We start from the raw sequence: 18,807 nt of genomic DNA on the forward strand, positions 1-18,807 counted from the left end.
GTATAATATAGGAGTTTCCCTTTTTTGTATTGAAGAAGTGAAATTAAATAACTTTTTGAAGATGTTAAAATTTTGTGAGAAGCACCTGTACATCATGATAACATCACCACTGCATCACCCCTTCTGAGGAAGAACAGCCAATATGCGCTTAAAGGGGTCCACTGTTGCAAGTCCGATTCTGGGTAAATATATCTATCTGTAACCTCTGACTAAGCTCTGTTTAATATGGATTTTTGAAACTTTACTTCTACTTCTCTCCCTGGACTGTCTGTGGACAGATGGTTCGGATCAATGCTATTATAGCTGTACTCCTGACATCCGATCTATCTGGTCCCCAGTACATGCTCGGGACAGATTCCGGTGTCACCCAGGATTATCTCCACATCTCAGTCACTTAGCACTTTTTCAGTATGGTTTTCACCTTGCGTATTAACCATTACCTTCTGAGATGTTTATCATGATGTATGTCGCATTACTGTAACAGCTGGGGCTTTAGAAAACATTACCATTGCTTCCAATAGGTGACTATGTATTCGTATGCACTTTACAGTATATTCAACAATAATGTTATATATTTATGATTCTTTTCCTTGCACAGTGTTTTTCATTTTCTGTACAGTATGTGTTGCCATCTCCTTTATCATTATAAATATCTGATAAAGGGGCCAAATAAGTGTATAGTGTCTCCTAAATTACTAGTTCATCCTATCAAAAAAATTGGAGAACTGTATTTAAAATAGTAAGGCTGCCGTCACACTAGCAGTATTTGGTCAGTATTTTACATCAGTATTTGTAAGCCAAAACCAGGAGTGGAACAAATAGAGGAAAAGTATAATAAAAACATGCACCACTTCTGTATTTATCCCCCCCTCCTGGTTTTGGCTTACAAATACTGATGTAAAATACTGACCAAATACTGATAGTGTGACCGCAGCCTAATACATAATCCTTTATTAGTACAATAATTTATAAAATCACAAGGGTTACAAGGTAGTACATGATGAGACAACACATGGTACACTCTGGTAATGAGGTAGTTTCAATTCATTAAACAGTATATTATTTATTATATTAATAATATTATGTCTTTAAATCACATATGTAAAAACTTCAGAGGATATTCCCATTAAAAATGTTTTAACCCCTTCCTGACATGCGCCATACTAGTACGGCGCTGCTATTTCCGGTCACCGCGCAGCATCGCGTGGTGATCAGGTGAGGATGGCTGTTGTTTCTGACAGCAGACCATCCCGGCACGTCACCACGTGGGGCTGATCTACCCTCCCTGCGTCGGAAATCGCTGTGATTAGCTGATGAACTCTCACCAGCCAATCACAGCAAAGCTGACAATAAAGTTGTTAAAAAAAAGCATGTGACAGGTGCGATCGGTGCTCTGTTACATAGCACCAATCACAGCCATTACAGTAGGTGGGCTGATCACCACGTCACCTCACCTGATTAACCCCTATGGCGCTGATTGGCTGAACAATAGCTTCTAGCCAATAGCGTCAAAGGGGTTAATTTAAAATAGTGATCACCACCCTGCACGCCATCTTTACATCAGATTTGGTGTGCAGAGCGGTGGTCTAAGCCCCTCTGTGTCACCTGAAAGAAGGAATCCATTGGTGGCCAGTGTGATCAACCCGGCGAACTCCTGCCCTCCTGTGCTGTGTGCTGCTCTCCTGCGATCTGCTCTCTGATGCCACCTGTCTGCTGTTTGACTCCTGTGATCACAGCAGCAAAAGCAGCACCTCCCCCACCCCTTTCCCATCCCCCATCCCTGTTCAAATACCCCCCTCCTCCCCCTCCCTCTCCTCCCTCCAATTGATTTTTTAGCGCACTTTTTTGCACTTTTTTTCCTGTGCGCAGCGTCCAGCGCAGAACATTCGTGCTCTTCCTGTGTCCACAGCGCTTTGATCAGTATCGCTGCTGATCAGAGACTGCGCCACAGGACTTTCTTTTTTTAGCTAGATAGCGTAGTGGACTTTGCAGTCTAAACGAAGTTCGATTTTTTTTTTAGAAAAAATAATAATCGCAGTTAGTACAGTGTAGTTTCAGTCGCAGTAAAGTACCGCAGCCAGCATCAGTGTTTGACGTCCCCTTTCCCATCCCCCATCCCTGTTCCAGTACCCCTCCTCCCCCTTCCTCTCCTCCCTCCAATTGATTTTTTAGCGCACTTCTCTTCCTGTGCGCAGCATCCCGCGCAGAGCATTCGTGCTCTTCCTGTGTCCACAGCGCTTTAATCAGTATAGCTGCTGATCAGAGACTGTGCCACAGTACATTTTCTTTTTTTTAGCTAGTTAGCATAGCGGACTTCGCAGTCTAAGCAAAGTCCGATTTTTTTCTTTTGGGAAAAAATAATAATCGTAGTTAGTACAGTGTAGTTTCAGACGCAGCAAAGTACCGTAGCCAGCGTCAGTGTTTGACGTCCCCTTTCCCATCCCCCATCCCAGTTCCAGTACCACTCCTCCCCCTCCCTCTCATTGATTTTTTAGCACACTTTTTTGCCCTTTTTTTCCTGTGTGCGGCATCCCGCGCAGAGCATTCGTGCTCTTCCTGTGTCCACAGCGCTTTGATCAGTATCGCTGCTGATCAGAGACTGCGCCATGGGAATTTTTATTTTTTTAGCTAGTTAGTGTAGCGGACTTCGCAGTCTAAGCGATGTCTTATTTTTTTTTTTTAGAAAAAAATAATAATCGTAGTTAGTATAGTGTAGTTTTAGATGTAGCAAAGTAGTATAGCCGGTGTCAAGTGTTTGGTGATGTCCCCCCCTGTGCAATTGAATTTTTATCGCACTTTTTTGCGCTTTTTTTGTGTGCACGGCGTCCTGCGCAGAGCATTTGTGCTCGTCCTGTGTCCGCAGCACTTTGATCAGTATCGCTGCTGATCAGAGACTGCGCCACTGAATTTTTCTTTTTTTAGCTAGTTAGTGTAGTGGACTTCGCAGTCTAAGCGACGTGCAAGTTTTTTTTAGAAGAAAATAATAGTAGTTAGAACAGCATAGTTTTAGACATAGCAAGGTAGCGTAGCCGGCGTCACATCGTTAGTGATGACCGATCTTCATTTAGAGAAAATAAATTGTACAGCGTAGTTTTAGTGGTAGCGTGTTAGTATGGCCGGCGTCATAGCATTAGTGACGACCGATCTTGTTTTAGAAAAAAAAAAAGTACAGAGTAGTTTTATAGGTAGGAAGGTAGCTTTTTTTCCTTGCATAAAAAGTGCATTAGGAGAGCGTACGTCACATTGTTGGTGACTTCTGTTTTTCTTTTGTAAAAAACAATTTGCATCGGATAAATTTATAGGGAGGGCATTAGTGTAGTGAACGTTTGTTTTTTTATACAAACTTTTTCTTTTACATCTGATTTTTCTTTCCATTTTTCCTTCTACACTTTACCTCTCTACTTTTTTTTGTCTTTGTTTTGTTATAATAAAGAGTACCCTATACACAAGCACTACACATTACACGTGTAAAAGCACCACTTACATACACATCCCCGGGGTTTGGGAAAAAAAATTAAAATGGCCCATTCGTCCACAAGGCGCTCTTCACCAGAGGAGGCTTATGCCATCCTTGCGTCCGACACGGATTCAGCCAATGAAGAAGATCCCACATTCCTCTATTCCTCCTCCTCCTCATCTGGTGAGGAAGGACCCCCAACAAGGCGCCCTAGGACCCAGGCAACTCCTGCAGCAATCGATCCCGTACGGATTGCACCCCCCGAAAATTATCAGCCCATCATTCCGGATTTCAGCAGCAGCTTAGGAATCCAGTTTGACACCACTGGCCTCACTGAAATTGACTTCTTCAAATTCTTTTTCAGTGATGAAATAATAAATCTTATGTGGCCCAGACAAACCTGTATGCCCAGCAATTTTTCACCCAAAATCCCATGTCATCATATGCCAGATGGACCCCCATATATGTAGCAGAGATGATGACATTTTGGGAAATTGTGCTGCATATGGGCATAATAAAAAAAACAGAGATTCCTCAATACGGGAGTACTGATATTCTCTACAGTACACTGGTATTCCGCATGGCCATGACAAGGACACGATTTGAATGGATCCAAAGATTTTTGCATTATAGTGATAATGCGCAGTGTCCTCCCCGAGACGATCCTAACTTTGATAGTCTATATAAAATTTGGCCAGTGGTTGACCACTTCAGCAGAAAATTTGCTGAAGCGTACATACCCCAGAGGGATATCGCTATTGATGAATCTCTCGTTCACTTCAAAAGGAGACTAAACTTCCGAAAATACCTGCCCAGTAAGAGGTCTAGGTATGGATTAAAGCTGTACAAACTGTGCGAGAGCACCTCTGGGTACACCCACAGATTTGGGGTCTATGAGGGGAAGGACTCCCAAATTAACCACCCTGACTGCCCCTCCACACACTGCTGGAAAAGAGTTATCACCTCTACATTGATAACTTTTACACCAGCGTCCCACTCTTCAAGGCCCTCTCTGCCAGAGGTACAGCTGCATGTGGCACCGTACGAAAATAATCAGCGAGGCCTCCCTAAGCCGCTAATTGGGCAAATGCTGAGAAAAGGGGAAAGCAGAGCCCAATGCAGCGACAACATGCTGGTGGTCAAGTATAAGGACAAAAGGGATGTCCTTGTCTTGACCACCATACACCGGGACAACAGCACCCTTGTCACTGTTCGTGGGACCACAACACAAGTGCGAAAGCCAGATTGTATCTTCGATTACAATAGGTACATAGGGGTGTGGATCTTTCAGATTAGGTCCTCCAACCATATAGTGCCATGCGAAAAGCCAAAGTATGGTACAAAAAATTGGCCATTCACATTGTACAGATGGCAATGTACAATGCTTTTATGCTGTTCCGATCTGCAGCCAATACGGGGACCTTCCTTCAGTTTCAGGAAGAAGTCATCAAGGCCCTAATGTTTGGCACTCGGGGAGGTGAGGGCCCCAGTACTTCTGAAACTGATAGTGCCCATATTGTCCCAGGTCAACATTTCCCAGGACAGGTTCCCCAAGCAGCAAGGACAGGCCGATCACAAAAACGGTGCAGAGTATGCTCCAAGAGGGGAATCCGAAAGGACACAACTTACCATTTTGAAACCTGCCCTGTGAAACCTGGCCTTTGCATTAAGGATTGTTTCAAAGTGTACCACACGTCCACAAATTAATAAAATTAGTTTATACCCTTTTGACACAACACATCTATAATGTGATGTACCGAGCTCATCTTACACATACTGCCACATTATAAATTCATACAATAAAACCAAAAGCATTATAGTTATTACTATAAAACTATGCCTCTAGATAAATTCCTTCAGAGGTGTAATTTCCAAAATGGGGTCAATTGTAGAGGATTTCCACTGTTAAGGCACATCATGGGCTCTGCAAAAGCAGCATGATGTCCGCAGACCATTCCATCAAAGTCTGCAATCTAAAACGCCACTCTTTCCATTCTGAGCCCTGCCGTGCGCACAAACAGTGGTTTTCCCCCACATATGGGATATCGGCGTACTCAGGAGAAAATGTGCAACAACGTTAGTGGTCTATTTTCTCCTGTTACCTTTGTGAAAATAAAAAAATTGGGGCTAAAAGATAATTTTTGTGGAAAAATTAGTTTCTTCTTTTCACGGCTCTACGTTATAAACTTCTGTGAAGCACCTGGGGGTTCAAAGTGCTCACAACACAGCTACATAAGTTCGTTAAAGGGTCTATTTTCCAAAATGGGGTCACTTGTGGGGGTTTTCCAATGTTTAGGCACATCAGGGGTTCTTCAAACGTGACATGGTGTCCGCTCTCAATTCCAGCCAATTTTGCGTTAAAAAAGTCAAAAGGTGCTCCCTCCATTCCGAGCCCTGCTGTGTGCCCAAACAGTGGTTTTCCCCCATATATGGGGTATCGGCGTATTCAGGAGAAATTGCTCAACAATTTCAGTGGACCACTTTCTCCTTTTGCACTTGTAAAAATAAAAAAATCGTTGCTAAAAGATCATTTTTGTGGAAAAATGTGATTTTTTTTTCACGGCTCTACGTTATAAACTTCTGTGAAGCACCTGGGAGTTCAAAGTGCTCACCACTCAGCTACATAAGTTTGTTAAAGGGTCTAGTTTCCAAAATGGGGTCACTTGTGGGGGTTTTCCAATGTCTAGGCACATCCGGGCTCTTCAAACGCGACATAGCGTCCACTCTCAATTCCATCCAATTTTGCGTTCAAAAAGTCAAATGGTGTTCCTTCCCTTCCGAGCCCTGCTGTGTGCCTAAACAGTGGTTTTCCCCCACATATAGGGTATCGGCGTATTTAGGAAAAATTGCTCAACAATGTTAGTGTACCATTTTCTCCTTTTACACTTGTGAAAATAAAAAAAACGTTGCTAAAAGATAATTTTTGTGGAAAAAATGTGATTTTTTTCACGGCTCTACGTTACAAACTTCTGTGAAGCACCTGGTGGTTCAAAATGCTCACCACACAGCTACATAAGTTCGTTAATGGGTCTAATTTCCAAAATGGGGGTCACTTGTGGGGGTTTCCAATGTTTAGGCACATCGGGGGCTCTTGAAATGCAACATGGCGTCCGCTCTCAATTTCAGTCAATTTTGCATTCAAAAAGTTAAAAGGCGCTCCTACCCTTCTGAGCCCTGCTGTGTGTCCAAACAGTGGTTTCGCCCACATATGGGGTATCTGCGTACTCAGGAGAAATTGCTCAACAACTTTAGTGGATCATTTTCTCTTTTTACCCTAGTGAAAATAAACAAATTGTTGCCGAAAGATCATTTTTGTGACTAAAAATTTAAATGTTCATTTTTTCCTTCCACATTGCTTCAGCTCCTGTGAAGCACCTGAAGGGTTAATAAACTTCTTGAATGTGGTTTTGAGTACCTTGAGGGGTGCAGTTTTTGGAATGGTGTCACTTTGGGTATTTTCTTTCATATAGACCCCTCAAAGTGACTTCAAGTGTGAGGTGGTCCCTAAAAAAATGGTTTCGTAAATTTTAATGACAAAAGGAAAAATCGCAGGTCAACTTTTAACCCTTATAACTTCCTGACAAAAAATATTTTGGTTCCAAAATTGTGCTGATGTATAGTACACATGTGGGAAATGTTATTTATTAACTAATTTTTGTGACTTAAGGGCATAAAAATTCAAAGTTCAAAAATTGCTACATTTTTAAAATTTTTGCCAAATTTCCATTTTTTCACAAATCAATGCAAGTCATATCGAAGAAATTTTACCACTATCATAAAGTAAAATATGTCTTGAGAAAACAGTCTCAGAATCACTAGGATCCGTTGAAGCGTTTCAGAGTTATGACCTCATAAAGTGACAGTGGTCAGAATTGAAAAAAATGGCCTGGTCAGGAAGTTGAAAACAGGCTTCAGGGTGAAGGGGTTAATAGAAGAATTACATGGTGAGAGGGGAATGCGTTTATAAACCTGCTTGTGCAGAACAGAGGGAAATGTCCAATAGAGAAAAAATATATTTCTTTTCAATTCATATAGGTAATTTTAATAATAATAATAATAATAATAATCTTTATTTATATAGTGCCAACATATTCTGCAGCACTTTACAGTTTAACAGTTCATACACAACATTCATAAGTAACAATGTTAACAATAATACAATAATTAAAGCAAAATAAGACGAGACGACCTTGCTCGTGAGAGCTTGCAATCTGCAATGGGGTGGGGGGAGACACAAATTACAAGTGCGCATTTACAATGATGGTCCAACCATCTCGAGGTAGTGGGGGATAGATAAAGGCCGCATGAGCTGGTCACCATCCAGTATTTGTGCTGTTGGGTGCAGTGGAGTTTGATGGAGGGTTATTCTCAGATAGTGAATGGGCTAAACACACACTTACACATAAAATAACTTTGATTAAGGAATGTGATAGGCCGCTCTGAACAAATGTGTTTTGAGGGAGCGCCTAAAACTGCAAGTTGTGGATAGTCCTAATTTCTTGGGGTGGAGCATTTCAGAGGATTAGTGCAATGTGGGAGAAGTCTTGGAGCCGGGAGTGGGAGATACGGATTAGTGCAGAGGTTAGTCGAAAGTCGTTTGCAGAGCATAGGGAGCGGGTAGGCCGATAAACAGATATGAGGGAGAAGATGTTTGGTGGGTCCTGTTTTTAAGATGGGATAAGGTTTGGTTGTCGTCTAGGAATATTAAACTTAAAGTGCCGTCAGTGAAGTTGGGTACAAAGTTTATTGGTTCATATGAGATCTTAGAGGTGGTCAATCCTGTGGCATTTAGATTAAAGCTTTCTCCATCCCTTTGCATCTTTAATGTATTCCATAAATCCCTATTAAAGGAGTATGTCCCTTCTGTATTGTCTCCCTCATCCCCGCCACCTCCGCTTTCAGTAGACCGTGGCATGGAGTATGAGGCTCAGAGGGTTGTGGATTCTCTGAGGGTCCGTAATTCCCTCCAATACCTCATCCATTGGAGAGGATATGTACCAGAGGAGAGATCCTGGGTCCCTGCTTCAGATGTGAAGGCCGATCGGTTAGTCAGGGCCTTCCATCTAAAATTTTCTAGAAGAGAGAGTATTGTCAGGGTTCCACACCTCACTGTGTCTGGAATGCAGTTACTGACAGCTTGGCCATTCAATCCAGTACAAGGCTTTGCTGAAGCTGTCAGTACTTTGATAGCTTGGCTGTCCAATCTGGTACAAGGGCGAGCTGAGCTGTCAGTGTGTTGATTGACAGCTCGACTATCCAATCTGTGACTTTGCACGATCTTGGGAGAAAAAAGTGTAGCAGCACTGCCTCATATGCGAGATAAATCGTGGAATTCAGAATTCACATGAAGAACCTGATATGTTCAGGAGGTGCTCGCATCCAGAAAGAAGAGTATGATATGCAATGAAAAAATAGAAAAGAATGCGGCAACACTCACCGGACCTGTGGTACGGAATTGTCCTCTCCCCGCTCACCTCACTTGCTGTTGTCTCCCCCGTGCCGTAAAGACATGTTCACACTGCTTCAATAAAAAGGACAATTCCGTATCACAGGTCCGGTGCAATCTGTGACTTTGTTTGCGTCAGCTGTCTCCAAATGTTCACTATTCCAGGTGATTGCCATGCCTACTTAACTGAGCTGCTTCTCCCAGACTTCTGCCAGACATACATTCAACAATTGAGGTTTGTGCTCCCTATGCCTTGAGATTTGCATGTTTGATCATTTGCTGTCTGACCTTGGGCTTTGTTCTGACCATCTCACTGTGTAACCCCTTCTGCTGTGATCCGTTATTCTCCTGGTATTCTGACCTCGGAACGTTACCTGACCACGCTTTTGTCTCTTCCTTCTGTTTATGACGTACTCTCCTGGCTTCTAACCTTGGACTCCTTGACCATTCTGACTCACGGCTTGGCCGTGAGAAGTGACTAGCATCACATTTGCCATTTCTGGGTGGCTGAGGGCTGCTATTTTTAGGTGGAGGCCAATATCCATGGCTCCTTACAAGCCTGAGAATACCAGCACCCAGCTGTCTGCTTTAGCTTGGCTGGTTGTCAAAAAATGGGAAGGACCCTACGCCGTTTATTTAAATTATTTATTTAAATAATTTAAAAAATAGCGTGGGGACCCCTCTATTCTTGACAATCAGCCTTGCGAATGCTCATAGCTGAGAGTTTCAACCCCCAGCAGTAAGTTTTGCCTGGCTGGTTATCAAAAATACTGGGGAACCCCCAACATTTTTTAACCCCTTCACCCCAAAGCCCGTTTTCACCTTCTTGACCAGGTCAATTTTTACAATTCTGACCACTGTCACTTTATGAAGTCATAACCCTGGAAATCTTCAATAGATCCCATTCATTCTGAGACTGTTTTCTCATGTACTTTATGACAGTGGTAACATTTATTTGATATGACTTGCGTTTATTTGTGAAAAATATTGAAATGTGCCAAAAAATTTGAAAATTTCACAATTTTCATACTTTTAATTTTTATGCCCTGAAATCAGAGAGTCATATCGCACAAAATAGTTAATAAATAACATTTCCGACATGTCTACTTTGCATCAGCACAATTTTTGAAACATAACTTTTTTGGTAGGATGTTATTATGGTTAAAAGTTTCTCATTTTTGCAAGAAAATTTGCAAATCCATTTTTTTAGGGACCACTTCACATTTGAAGTGACTTTGAAGGGCCTATATGACAGAAAATACTCAAAAGTGACACCATTCTAAAATCGGCACCCCTCAAGGTACTCAAAACCACATTCAAGACATTTATTAACTCTTCAGGTGTTTCACAGGAATTCTTGGAATGTGGAAGGAAAAAGTAAACATTTACTTTTCTTTCAAAATATTTTTCTTTAGACCTATTTTTTTTACTTTTGCAAGGGTAACAGGAGAAAATGGACCATACAGTTTGTTGTGCTACTGTTTGGAGCACAGCATGGCTCCTTGCGCATTTGACATTTTAAATGCAAAATTTGCTGAAATGTGTCACGTTTAGAGAGCCCCTGATGTGCCTAAACAGTGGAACCCCACCACAAATGACACTATTTTGGAAAATAGACCCGTTTGGTCTACCCCTTTCGTTTATGACGTTAAGTTGTTAAAATAAAAAAATCACATTTCTTCAACAAAAATCTTTTTTAGCTAAAAATTTTGAATTTTTACAAGGGCAAAAGGAGAAAATGGATTAGAAATTTTGTTGTGCAATTTCTGCTGAATGAATTGATAACCCATATGTGGTCAAAAACTACTTTTGAGGCACAGTGCAAAGCTCAGAAGGGAAGTAGCGCCATATTACAGTGCAGATTTTGCTGCACTTGTGTGAGGGTGCCATGTTACATTGACAGAGCCCCTGAGGTGTCAGAACAGCAGAACCCCCCATAAGTGACCCAATTTCACCAACTAAACCTCTCAATGAATTCATCTAGGGGTGCAGTGATTATTTTGACAGCATAGGTGTGTCACAAACTTTAATACCACTGGGCAGTGAAGAAAAAATAATTTCCTTTTTTATCACCAAGATTGTGTGTTAGCCTCAAATTTTACATTTTCATACTGGAAAATGGGTAAAAATGGCACAAAAATGTGTCCCACAATTTCTACTGAATGTGGCAATACCCCAAATGTGGATGTACAATACAGCTTAGCCATACAGAGAGACTCGGGAGGGACATAGTGCTATTTGCCGTAGTTTTGACGTGCCTGCCGAATGCAAGAAAATGCAACATGTTGCGTTCGGCGGGCACGTCAAAATGACGCACGCGAACGCATCCGCATACAATGCATGTCCCTGCGTACCCAATGCTAAAGAAAGGTATGCAGGATGTATGCAGAAGTAGGCGGAGCTTAAGGAAGGAAGTCCGCAGCGGACCACGCTGCGGACTGAAACGCTAATGTGAACTTAGCCTAAATTCACTAAACCACCAGAGAAAGAAGAAAATTATTAAGTAATTCCCCTATGTATTGAGGAAATTTTTTAAGTTTTAAAATGAGGTTATCTAAATATGTGCCTAATGTTTGGCATTTTTATTTCCTAGCTTTAATAATTAATGTTCTTAGGACACGTATTTCCTCCATTATATTTTAATTCTGCTCTCAAAGTAAAAATGTTGACACCTTTTGAAAACACAACTATGAATCTTAATTAATGTCAGATATATTTGGGTAGTTATCTTGAGTAGGTGTTTCCAAATCATTAAATGCATGAAGCCAATTATTTAATGTTCAAATCTACAGTATACCTCCTTTTTTTAAGCTAAAAGTTTTAGACAATTTTCACAGATTGTTCTCACCTGGGGTTTTTTTCTGGCACATCTTGAACAGAAATATTAAGACAACAAAAACAACTGCAGCAAGTACACAACCTATTCCGATAATAATTCCTGCAAGAAAAAAATGGTAAAGGTTATTTTATACTAAATTCCTAGCAAACATAACTACCCTTGACATAACTCTTAATGCATGTTTTGTCTGTGAGGTGTACTTGTACTGTATTTTATGTTTAATATGGATCTTGGCAAAGTATAACTTTTGGAATTTACCATATTTGTCGGACTATAAGATGCACCCCAAATTTTCAGAATGAAAATAGGGAAAAAAATGTAATGCATCAAATGGAAGTCTGTCTTAGGCCATCACACTAAAGGAATGAAAAATCAGTCCGAGTCTTTCTGCCGAGTCGCATGAGTGTAATGTGAGTGTCATGTGAGTACAATCCGATTTTTCACACCTAGCATCCGATTTACATCCGAGTGCAGTGCGATTGCTATCTGATTGCAATGCGATTTTGACATGAGCTTTTACATACAGCAATTCACTATGTCAATTACACATCGTTTTTCAAAATAAATATTCTTCAAAACAGATAGATAGATAGATAGATAGATAGATAGATAGATAGATAGATAGATAGATAGAATGATAGAATAAAAGCCGTCATGTGTCGTGCACAGTAATATCGCAGCGTTACAGGTTAGAATAGAATCGATACATACACATAGAACACATAGATATATAGATGTCAGTGACACACACACATATATATGTATATCCAAAATTAAGAGAACAGAGGGCACTCACCGGTCTTGAGAATTCAGTCTTTATTGGCAATGCATATGAATAAAATCCATGGCCGGGAACGTCGGAGCCGAAGCTCGTGTGAGCAGGGGAGGAAGGAGACGACGGCCGTTTCACGCTGTGCTTGCGCTTCTTCGGGTCACTCAGTGTGAGAGCAAAGCAGCGGAATTATAGTGCCGGCCATGACACCTACCTCCACCTGCAAACCCTCCCACCAAATTTAAAACACTCTTAAAAGGCACAATTAAAAACAATTTCATGTAAGCATACATTCATTATTAAATTAAACCAATGGCTTATAACTACACAGAAAAAATCAAATTCAATTGATGTTACATATACACGTATTCATGAACTTTAGCAAAAACCTTTAGATTAGCCGTCTTCCATACTATTTCTTTCCCTCTGGAGGTGTCCGCTACCATTATCGCTTATCTATAGTCTTCCAACCTTTTCAAAGAAACATCGAGAGATCTACTCTATCATTAAAGCCCAAAGGACCCATCGCATTACTGCGCATGATCCATTTCGACCTCGGCTCTGAGCAGCAGGTTATCTAGATCACCCCCTTTAACCGGTAAACTGATTTTTTCTATTCCCGCAAAATTTAAACAGTCGGGGCAGCCCCCATGTTTCTCTCTTACATGGGTAATTAATCTCGGTACCCCCTTACCTGTAATAATTGAACGGCAATGCTCACGAAAGCGCACAAACATAGGTCTGATTGTTTTACCTATGTAGTAATATCTGCACGGGCAGAAAACCACGTAAACCACGTGGTCCGTCCTGCATGTGATAAAATCATTCATTATGTGTCTTATCGCTCCAATGTGCAAAAACCGTTCTGTTATGTGCTGTCTGCACATGGGGCAGTGTCCACATTTATAATTACCTTTAGGTACCGCAGCACTCAACCAATTTTGTTTGGATTTGGTAATCCTATTCCTCACCAATTTATCCCGTAATCTGACACTTCTTCTATTGGCTATCAAGGGACCTCGAGCCACCACTGCAGCTAGTTCTTTATCCTGTCCCAAAATGTGCCAATTTCTCTTGATAGCCAATCTAATCTGCTGATCCATACTATTATAAGGAAAACAAAAGGTAAATTTCTTTTCTTTTTTTGATTTATTTGTCACTACACTTCGATCGCTACCTAACCTCCTACCTCTTATCACTTTTTCTTTTTCTGATGTTATCAATTTTTCTGGGTAGCCTCTCTCTCTAAAACGTTGTGCCATTTCATCAGATTGTCGCAAAAATCCCTCCTCAGTATTATTAATCTTGTCAATTCTCATGAATTGACTACGGGGCAATGCCCGCTTTGTATGGTCAGGATGGAAACTTTTGTAATGCATCATTGTATTAGCTGCTATAGGCTTGCGGTGTAAAGATGTGCAGATTCTATCCCCTTGTATTTCTACCAAGACATCTAGGAATTCTAGACGCCGTCCTCCAAATACAGACGTGAATGTCATATTCATCTTGTTTTTTTCGTTGAGATAGGAAACAAAATTATTAAAAGTTTTTTCTGTGTCATCCCAGACCACCACTACATCATCTATATATCTCTGATAGAATTTGATATGTCGTAAGTAACCATTAGTGTCTGCATAGATATACTTCTCCTCAAAAAGACTCAGAAAAAGGTTAGCGAATGTACATGCTGCCGGAGTCCGCATCGATTTTGTGCACGACTGATAAAAGTCAGGAATTCATTGGATTTGTGTGTGAGGGTTTGAGGTTCATTCTCACACACAATGCATTTATGTTTATGGATGATTGGTATGTACAAAAGGTGGGGACTGCGATGGGGACTCCGGCAGCATGTACATTCGCTAACCTTTTTCTGAGTCTTTTTGAGGAGAAGTATATCTATGCAGACACTAATGGTTACTTACGACATATCAAATTCTATCAGAGATATATAGATGATGTAGTGGTGGTCTGGGATGACACAGAAAAAACTTTTAATAATTTTGTTTCCTATCTCAACGAAAAAAACAAGATGAATATGACATTCACGTCTGTATTTGGAGGACGGCGTCTAGAATTCCTAGATGTCTTGGTAGAAATACAAGGGGATAGAATCTGCACATCTTTACACCGCAAGCCTATAGCAGCTAATACAATGATGCATTACAAAAGTTTCCATCCTGACCATACAAAGCGGGCATTGCCCCGTAGTCAATTCATGAGAATTGACAAGATTAATAATACTGAGGAGGGATTTTTGCGACAATCTGATGAAATGGCACAACGTTTTAGAGAGAGAGGCTACCCAGAAAAATTGATAACATCAGAAAAAGAAAAAGTGATAAGAGGTAGGAGGTTAGGTAGCGATCGAAGTGTAGTGACAAATAAATCAAAAAAAGAAAAGAAATTTACCTTTTGTTTTCCTTATAATAGTATGGATCAGCAGATTAGATTGGCTATCAAGAGAAATTGGCACATTTTGGGACAGGATAAAGAACTAGCTGCAGTGGTGGCTCGAGGTCCCTTGATAGCCAATAGAAGAAGTGTCAGATTACGGGATAAATTGGTGAGGAATAGGATTACCAAATCCAAACAAAATTGGTTGAGTGCTGCGGTACCTAAAGGTAATTATAAATGTGGACACTGCCCCATGTGCAGACAGCACATAACAGAACGGTTTTTGCACATTGGAGCGATAAGACACATAATGAATGATTTTATCACATGCAGGACGGACCACGTGGTTTACGTGGTTTTCTGCCCGTGCAGATATTACTACATAGGTAAAACAATCAGACCTATGTTTGTGCGCTTTCGTGAGCATTGCCGTTCAATTATTACAGGTAAGGGGGTACCGAGATTAATTACCCATGTAAGAGAGAAACATGGGGGCTGCCCCGACTGTTTAAATTTTGCGGGAATAGAAAAAAATCAGTTTACCGGTTAAAGGGGGTGATCTAGATAACCTGCTGCTCAGAGCCGAGGCGAAATGGATCATGCGCAGTAATGCGATGGGTCCTTTGGGCTTTAATGATAGAGTAGATCTCTCAATGTTTCTTTGAAAAGGTTGGAAGACTATAGATAAGCGATAATGGTAGCGGACACCTCCAGAGGGAAAGAAATAGTATGGAAGACGGCTAATCTAAAGGTTTTTGCTAAAGTTCATGAATACGTGTATATGTAACATCAATTGAATTTGATTTTTTCTGTGTAGTTATAAGCCATTGGTTTAATTTAATAATGAATGTATGCTTACATGAAATTGTTTTTAATTGTGCCTTTTAAGAGTGTTTTAAATTTGGTGGGAGGGTTTGCAGGTGGAGGTAGGTGTCATTGCTGGCACTATATTTCCGCTGCTTTGCTCTCACACTGAGTGACCCGAAGAAGTGCAAGAACAGCGTGAAACGGCCGTCGTCTCCTTCCTCCCCTGCTCACACGAGCTTCGGCTCCGACGTTCCCGGCCATGGATTTTATTCATATGCATTGCCAATAAAGACTGAATTCTCAAGACCGGTGAGTGCCCTCTGTTCTCTTAATTTTGGATTACACTAATATTCACAATTTCTGGAGGAGCACCCGACGTCCAGTTCAGTAGAGCTGCACCAGTTGATTATTAAGTACCTGCGAAGGGGGAAACCTACTGTGATATAGCCTCAGCCAAGACTGTGCCGCCTGTTGAATTCTTTTACGGTGCATATATATGTATATTTATTACATAGATTCATCTGCCGTGTACTGTAAAATCACTGCAGGAGCCGACAGGATAGAAGATATGGATTACATACAGTAAATACAAATAGAATAGGTAGATATACAGATGTCATTGACAAATAAAATTAGTACAGTGTGTGTGCAGCTTACTGTACATGTATTTAATTAATAAAAGATTATTTTTTGGAAAAAAATGGTGTGGGCTCCCATGCAATTTTGTTAACCAGCAGAGGGAAAGCATGGAATGTTTATAGCCTGGAAATGGGGTAATACCCATGGAGCTTCCCAAGCTATTAATATCAGCTCACAGCTGTATTAGCCTTTACTGGCTATTAAAATGAGGGACCCTCTCAAAAAATGATGTGGGGTCCCCCTATAATTAATAACTAGCAAAGGCTATGCAGACAGCTGCGGGCTGATATTAATAGCCTAGGAAGGGGCCATGGATACTGCCCCCTCAGGCTAAAAACATCAGCTTTCAGCCACCCCAGAAAAGGTACATCTCTAAGATGCACCAATTCTGGCACTTAGCCTCACTCTTCCCACTTGCCCTGTAGCGGTGGCAAGTGGGGTGATAGTTGGGGGGGTTGATGTTGCCTTTGTATTGTCAGGTGACATCAAGCCCCGAGGTTAGTAATGGAGAGGTGTCAATAAAAGGCCCCCATTACTAACCCCGTTGTCACATTATATGTAAACACAGACACCCATAAAAAAAAGTCCTGTAATTGAAAGAATGACATGTAAAAACTAAATCATAAATTTGGGGGGTTTTGTCACCATTTTCCCAGACTCCTAACGTTTTCAGCCAATGTTTTTATTGATGCCAATTTGGGATAAATATGAAGTTTTGATTGCTTGTTACAGCATTTTTTGTGAAAAGGCAGAGACCATAATTAAAAACTAATTTTGGCATTGTTTTATTTTTTTCTTTAACATTGTTTCCTAATTGGGTTAATTATTTTTATATTTTGATAGACTGGACTTTTTTGAATTTGTGTGTTTTTTAAAATTTGTTCTTTATCTTTATTTTTAATGGGGGAAAATGGGGGAGATTTGAAGTTTTATTTTTTATTTTCATGTTGTTTAAAACATTATTTTTCACTTTTCACTGTTCTGAAAGGTGAAGGTATGATTGTCTGATCTCTTTTGATATATACAGCAATGTAATAGCATTGCTGTATATAGCAGAAATCATGGTCTCCTTAGAAGCCTGGCTACAAGCAGTATTTAAATGACAAGCACGGATATCTTCAACAGACCCCCACCTGTCATAGTATCCCATCGGCAACCTGTGATAATGTCTCGGGCGCACCTGCGCAAACATGCCTGCACATGTTAAATGCCACTGTCAGACATTGACAGTGGCATTTAACATTTAACAGGTTAACAATTGCAGGAGGAGCTTTTCTACACTCACGATTGTTATAGAAAGGTCCTGGCTGTAACACACAACCAACACCTGCCTCATACCCCTTGAGCCCGCTCCCGAAATCCGCTTCCAACTTGCACATATCTTGCAGCAGCTGGCACCGTTTTCAAACTGATTTATTTTTTAGTGAATTTATGAATACCATCAATAACAATAATTAAATGCACATTATGGATGTGATCATTGTGCAGCGCAGGCGCCGACCCTGGTGCCTTCCTGAAGAAGGGGATTTATTTTTTAAATATATATAAAATTCATTATGTAAACTAGGGGGCAGGTCACTGAGGGATCAGTGACCTGTCAGAAGAAATAGTGATGAATATGTGGCCCCCCTAGGGGTATTTGCCACAAAAATAGCTATTGACACCAAATACAAGTACTAAAATAGCAAGACTGCACTACCATCTCCGGCCAGAAGGGGGAGCTCCAGAGACTCCCCTTGATCTATTCTGGTCTGAGAAAAGGACTGGCAGTTGGGCTGAGGAGCTAGGAGTGAAAGGTCATACAACTGATTTTCTAACAACCCTGTGACGGTTGATAAGTCAGGACCATCGACCTGAAGAGAAGAGGAATAGAGAGAAAGGACATTGTGAGAACCGGGTAGCATTAATTATTACCCAGAATAGGCGCAGAGACGGATACCGGATCCGCGGCTATATTCATTATATATAATACAGCAACCGGAAAGACGTGAGGTGATATCAGCCTCACTAGGGTCAGGCGCAGCAACAGACACAGAGTTCAGCGATATTCCCAGAGGGGATAAACTGACAAAAAGGACTCGGGTTGCCCGTCGAACCAGGACCCGGGAGGGACAGATTGAGTCGGCAGCCAATTCACATACAGCAGCAGGGCCACATGGAAACTGCGCATAATAAGAGATAGAAATCTTGACAAGGTCAGAGTAATTCAGAGTGCTCATACAGACTCCGGTGACAGTACTGATTGCAAATCCCTTCATGTTGAAGTAAACTGGTTAAACGTTTCAACGCCTCAGTCTTTCATTTGGATAATAATCATCTACTCAAGATCGGGATCATCACTACTGGGAGGATCTGCTGCTGATCAAGTAAGTGCCTGTTCCTTCACGATATCCTTTACACTGTGCATTGCCTGAGACCACAGCACTGGGTCAAGCCATTTGTGACATCCCCCT

At 41.1% G+C, this 18,807-nt stretch overlaps 1 protein-coding gene across 2 annotated transcripts in view; it reads right to left on the reverse strand.

Annotated features, from left to right (window-relative positions):
• Positions 1 to 18,807, reverse strand: part of EMCN (endomucin) — a 418,419-nt gene that overhangs the window by 22,760 nt on the left and 376,852 nt on the right. For both annotated transcript variants that reach the window (XM_077277880.1, XM_077277891.1), the window contains one exon: positions 11,752 to 11,841. In XM_077277880.1, the coding sequence (XP_077133995.1) occupies positions 11,752 to 11,841 (90 nt within the window). The remainder of the gene's footprint in view (positions 1 to 11,751; positions 11,842 to 18,807) is intronic.

The sequence above is a fragment of the Ranitomeya variabilis genome, chromosome 1 (assembly GCF_051348905.1).
Source record: "Ranitomeya variabilis isolate aRanVar5 chromosome 1, aRanVar5.hap1, whole genome shotgun sequence".
NCBI lineage: Eukaryota > Metazoa > Chordata > Amphibia > Anura > Dendrobatidae > Ranitomeya > Ranitomeya variabilis.